At 31.0% G+C, this 6,491-nt stretch overlaps 1 protein-coding gene across 1 annotated transcript; it reads left to right on the top strand.

The window, feature by feature from the left end:
* The first annotated feature begins 842 nt into the window (after nt 1–842).
* On the top strand, nt 843–1,884 carry LOC142633715 (borneol dehydrogenase, mitochondrial-like). Its single transcript, XM_075807956.1, has 2 exons — nt 843–895; nt 1,110–1,884. The coding sequence occupies exons 1-2, from the start codon at nt 858–860 to the stop codon at nt 1,882–1,884; spliced, it is 813 nt and encodes a 270-aa protein (XP_075664071.1). The 5' UTR covers nt 843–857.
* Nucleotides 1,885–6,491: the final 4,607 nt, after the last annotated feature.

Raw genomic sequence — 6,491 nt, 5'->3', positions numbered from 1 at the left:
ATAAGGTTACACACTAGTATTGCTGATATTCATAAACTCACGTAATGCGACTAGTAATATTGGTTTGCCCTTGTTTCCGTTCCATTTGCTTTGCTAATTAACATGGCGAAAACGAGAACAAGAAAAACTCTAATTTATACAGCAAAATATTGATTGGGGGTAAGGGGGTTCATATATATACATATATACACACGCGTTGCATAATTTTTTATCACTAGGAGAACGATTATCTATATTTTTTATAGCTTGGGATTGCTGTTTTGTTCCTTTAGTACTTACTGTTTCTTTTCACTGCCATTGGAACTATGATTTTGATCCGTGCTTCGGTACCATGACTGACTTTTTACTTTGTATTCTCCTTTCAGGTAAACAAGATCAGGGGAGGTAGGACGGAGATTGGGAGAAATGTTTAGATCAAACGTAGCAAATCGAGCAATAGAAAGTAAATATGCGTGACTGTGTAGATAATTATGTTAAAAAACGGGAACAAAAATTAGTCCTTCCCGAGAATCTCTTTTCACTACTTTTTCTTCACCACTCTTAATTCCACATCAAAGTTGTGACAACAAAATTTGTCGCTATAATTCATCAACTGACAATAATGCAAAACTTGGTAGAATTTGTCAAATAAATGGCCCAAATTAGTCTAACTTAACGTGAACCTGTTCTTGTGGGATGCAATGCTATTTGTAGTAAACAAACAGTGCTATTATGTCAAACTTGGGAATGCAGGGGGTGTGATGTTGCCTCTATATAAGTTAGTTACGTTAGAGGAGAGATCACAAAGCAATTTAGTGATAGTCTTTGGGATTCATTTTCATTTTTCCAACACATATTCTAATTCCATCGAATCGACCATGGGAAGTTCCTCATTACTCCCACCTGAAGCAAGAAGGTATAAAAAAATTTAGCTATCTTGCCTCTATATGTTTAATTTGTTAAAGAACAATATTCATTGAAAAGAGTCCTTTATCTCTGACTAAAAAATTTTTGTATGAGTAATGTTAGGTATGATACAAATTTTACTACATAATCTTTACAAACTATCTGCAGTATCCAAATTGTTGACTAATAAAATTGAGGGATAATATCATGTAAAAATATGACAGGCTAGAAGGAAAAGTGGCACTAATTACCGGTGGGGCTAGTGGCATTGGTGCGTCCACTGCAAGACTATTCTCCAAAAATGGAGCTAAAGTTGTAATTGCAGACTTGCAAGATGAAATGGGTCACTCTCTGTGCAAAGAACTAAATCCTGAATGTACAACCTTCGTACATTGTGATGTCACCAAGGAAACTGATGTGGAAAATGCTGTTAATTGTGCTGTTTCCACGTACGGTAAATTAGACATTATGTACAACAATGCTGGTATAATTGGGGTAAAAAAAACCAGCATTCTTGACAACACCCAAGATGATTTTGAGCAAGTGATTAAAGTCAACCTGTTAGGTCCTTTCCTTGGTACCAAACATGCAGCCCGTGTGATGATCCCGGCTCGCAAAGGCTGTATAATCAATACTGCTAGCATATGCTCAGTCATAGGAGGGGCTTTATCGCATGGCTACACAAGTGCAAAACATGGTGTGCATGGATTGGTAAAAAATACAGCAGTGGAGCTTGGAAAATATGGCATTCGTGTGAATTGTGTGTCACCCTATGTGGTTCCTACACCTGCGGCAGCGGATATCTTTGAACCAGATGCAAACGGCGTTCCTCCTACTATTTATTCCAACCTCAAGGGTAAGAATGTCACGCCAGAGGATATTGCTGATGCTGCACTCTTTCTTGCAAGTGATGACTCAAAATATGTGAGTGGACATAATCTTCTCGTAGACGGAGGCTACACCGCTTTGAATGCAGGCTTTTGTATGTATCCACAATGAAGAATAAAATGGAAAGTCTAAATGCTCTTAAAATTAATGTTTGTGAGGCTATGTGAAATTTTCCATGAATTATTTGGTGCTTGTAGAAAGAATTTTAATAAGACTAGTCTCTTTACATGCGCTATATGAGTATTAAGAGGCTCTTTCTTCTTCTTCTTTCTTCTTTTTTTTTTTAATTTTTTTTTAAATATAAAAAATCATATGTATTTCTCTATTTTTATTTTTTCAGTGGATGATTCTAAAGGTGTTACCTACTTATTTAAGTTTATGTGAAGATGTCTATTACGTAACCAAGAAAATTCCCATAGCCTTTGGCAATGAAAATATAGCAAAGTGAGATGACTTCGCAATGAAGGTTGAATTTTCAAATGACATTGTGACTTCTGACTGGGGAATTCATTTTCAACTCCTATCATTGTGGTTTGGGTAAGACAATTTTTGTGAAGTTATAGCATTGTGCATTGCAAAACAACAAATTGCAATTAAGAGGATCATTGCATTAACTATGGATAAAAATGATGGTTAGAATCCCAGAAAGTTGCTAAATACATAATTGTGGATTCTTCTAGAAAGTATTTAGGGAATTTTAACTTAATTTTGAGTAGAAATATGATATGGTGTAACCAATAAAAATTTATAAATAAGAGTACCATTGCATTAACTATGGATAAAAATGATGGTTAGAATCCCAGAAAGTTGCTAGATACATAATTGTGGATTCTTCTAGAAAGTATTTAGGGAATTTTAACTTAATTATGATTAGAAATATGATATGGTGTAACCAATAAAAATTTATAGGTCTATAACATTAAATCAATAGATAGAATTCAATAGGAGTGGAGTTATTGTTTTTAATGTAATCAATCTAAATTGAAAATGAATATTACAACCTAGTGATTAATTGTGTTTTATATAAATACATAAATATCGTAAAACAAGTCAGGCTTATTTCATACAAAAATATTATACCTTCAAATTAATTTTTTTTTTCTTGCAAAATAAGAGGTGGAATTATTAATGCAAAAACAAGCTTGGTACAAGTTCTTGTGTGGAAAAAAATCTTGGGGATAACTTTCGTGTTAAAACAAGTTAAACTTATCTTATATAGAATAAATTGCAGATTACATAACTAAAGTTTATGGTTATTTGGATTTTATACCCTGAAGTTTCAAAATTTAGAATTTACTCTTTGAAGTAGTGTTTAAATTTTACACCCTAACGTTTTAGAATTTAAAATTTACCACCTAAAGTTTGGGAGTTTTTGAATTTTACATCTCCAAATTCTAAAATTTTAGGGTGCAAAATTCAAATATTCCCAAACTTTAAAGAGTAAAATTCAAATGCTTATAAAATTTAAAGGTTAAAATTCAAATTCTGAAACATTAGAGTGTAAAATCCAAACACCTTAAAGTTTAAAATGGCAATTTGCAATCTACCCTTTTATGTATATATATATATATATATGTTAATCTCATTTTATAAGTAGAAGACTGAAGAATAAACTCAATAAATAAGACTATTTCTTAATATTTTGCTCAAGCAAAGTGATTGTTTGAGGAAAATTATAGGCGAGGAGAAGCAAACATTTTGCATTAGTTTTCATCAGATTTTTCGAATAGTTCGCTGAAATGAAAAGCAATTTGCTCGAGTGAAATGCAATCCACTCAAGCGAGATCATTGACAGACTTCAAAAATACGTAGAGGCTAATAATTGTTTTGAAAGTCCCTTGATAAAATTTATCCATTTTTGTAATTTCAAATCAAGAGCCAAATGATCATTTTATTTCGTCTTGGTACAAGCATCAACAATACACCAAAAATTTCACAAAATCTCACAAACATTCATTCCACTTGGGCTCATCATGGTACAAAAACAAAAGAGCCTACGAAAATTTTGGTGAAATCTTCAGTGTATTTATACCCTCCATTCATTACTCACTAACGCGCGCAAGGCATATTTACATTCCCTATTGACCTACTTGAAAGATATCACGCTAGTTTCATCTATTGCTATTATAAACAATGGCACGGTTTGTGTTTATCAATGATGGTAGAGAATGAAATTCTTCCATATACATCTTCAAATCTACACTTGTGAATACCATCTGGAAAAAAAAAGAAGAAATTTCTTATCTAAAAAATTATTCAAAAATTTTCTCGTCAATGCCAAATATTTAAATTAAACAAAAGGGAATCTATATTTCTCAACTTTCATATTCCCTTTGACAACTCGAAGCTCATTAATTAATCTAAATAATAATAACTCTAAATTACTTAAACAATAAGAGCAAAATACAATAATTAAATAATAAAAAATCCACTTATATTTTCAGGGATATTTTTTCGTTTACCTCAAGTCCCAAATCTTTCCTATGCCAGTCTCAGAACCTACATACATCCTACTTCCATCACATTGAAACCCCATTGCCAGCATATTATTAGTATGTTAATCATAGCTCATCACCTACCAAGCCATTAGAGATAAGTGTAAATATCAGCCCTTGGAAAAAAAAAAAATGTAAAAAGACTATTAAAAAAGTGTAAGGCTAAACTATTTTGTTTTTTTCTTTGATAAGTAAATGTAAGACTTCTTGTAGGAGTGACATACTGGTTCAGTTTTTATTTATTTTTATTTTTTTTATAAGGTTGAGTATTGTTTGATTTAACATCAAACAATCGAATATGCGGATTATTAGTTGTAGCTAGGCAGTGTGTATCTTGGGTTATCTCAAGCAGATTAGCATGTCGTGCACATCACATAGGGCATATCAAATCCAACATGAAAAATTTAAAAGCATCAAGCGTTACAAAATTTACAATATATGAAATAGAAAAAAGAAAAAAAGAAAAAAAGAAAAAAGAAAAAGAAAAGTATGATGGCCAAGAAAGTGTAGGGAAAGAAGAAAGATAATTGAGCTTTACTTTGTTTTATTAGTTGGACATGTCATAGAATAAGTGGCCTAAAATATGACATAGCATATGCCAAAAAAGAAGTTTTTTTTTTTATAATTTTTTAAAAATCTTATATATTTCTTATTGTAATACGAAATTTAAGAATAAAAAAAAAAAGCTATTCAACTTATGGTAACAAATAAAATACTGCAAAATAAAAGGAAAAAAAAGATATAAATTACTGCTCATGTCAAACATATGGTCCCATTAATTCAAATCCTACTAACAAAATATAATAGAGGGTATTATTAATAACACAAATGAGAGATTTTACATTTTGGTGGAAACCATTGCCAGTGAGAAAGGAAATCCTACTCAATGTATAGCTCTCATCAAGAATGAAATCCACCCACGTAAAGAACAAATATCTTAATATACAAGGAAATCCCATTATTTGTTATTAATACCTCCCCCCCCCCCCCCCCACCCCCCCCACCACACACACACACACACACAAACACAAAGGAAATTGATCAAAAGTTTTTAAGTTTTTTTTTTCTTTAAATTTAATGCCATATTACATATCTTGCTCTTTTTTTTTTTATAGAGAATTTCAATCTATGACGTCCACTCCTGATGATAACTCTTTATTATCAGACTAAGACATCAATCAGTTTTTGGTGTAGGCTGGGATTGAACCCTAGATCTCTTATTTAACCATAAGAAATTTTACCAGTTGAGCTAACTGGAACTCACTATATACCTTGCTCTTAATGATGTTCTTCATGGTGGCAATAGCAGCATCAAACAAACCAAATCTAAACCACATCTCAATGAGCATTAAAATTTAGATTAGAAAGCAAGGATTAATTGGTATCATCTTATCTTACAATTTCTTAGCAATTGAATAGAAATTGGAAGTTTCGCCTTGATTAAAATTAGTAACTGAACATATTGGAATTAAATGACATCAAGCTAGAGAAGCAATTACTGAACGACAATAAAGCTATCAACAAAGGACTCAAGACTTGTTTTACAATTTTACCCTATCTAAAATTCTATGCTTAAACTATATTTATCCTTGAAAGAAATTGAAGATATCCATTATCCATCCCGTTTATAAATCATATACTTACTATGTAGTATGTAATAAAGTTTGAGTTTAAAATTAGTGGTTGTGCTTTTTTATTTATTTATTACTATGTAGTATGTAATAAAGGTTTTAATTTTTACAAAATCTAGCTTTTAGATCTTCTTTTCCATTGATTTTTTAGTTTTTAATGTTTTGAGAGGAGAGAGACATAAAAAAGTAATAAAAATACAAATTTACCCATATTTTTAACCGAGATGAATAACTGAAGACAAACATAACTAATCTTAGGTGGTTAAAGTACCAATTTTTAAATCACAAGTAGGCAAAGTATTTTTCAAGCAAATTAGAGGTGGGCAAAGTGTAATTTTTCCAATTATATATTATATAATATGACAAAACTGTGCGAGAATTTAACTAGTATATTATAAAATTTGGATTTTACAACTAGTAAATGCGCAAAACGATGATATGTAGCACCAACTTTCTACCTATTTAGAATGATGTGGGCTAATAGTATCACGTAGCAAGTAGCAATTTGTCTGAATATTTTATATTTAGTACTCTTAAACATAATGGTGTATGTATATATTATTTACTAATCATTTTGTTTTATTTTTCTATT

The sequence above is a fragment of the Castanea sativa genome, chromosome 5 (genome assembly GCF_040712315.1).
Source record: "Castanea sativa cultivar Marrone di Chiusa Pesio chromosome 5, ASM4071231v1".
Classification (NCBI taxonomy): Eukaryota; Viridiplantae; Streptophyta; class Magnoliopsida; order Fagales; family Fagaceae; genus Castanea; species Castanea sativa.
The sequence above is the reverse complement of the archived record's forward strand: the minus strand, read 5'-3'. Positions and strand labels throughout refer to the sequence as shown.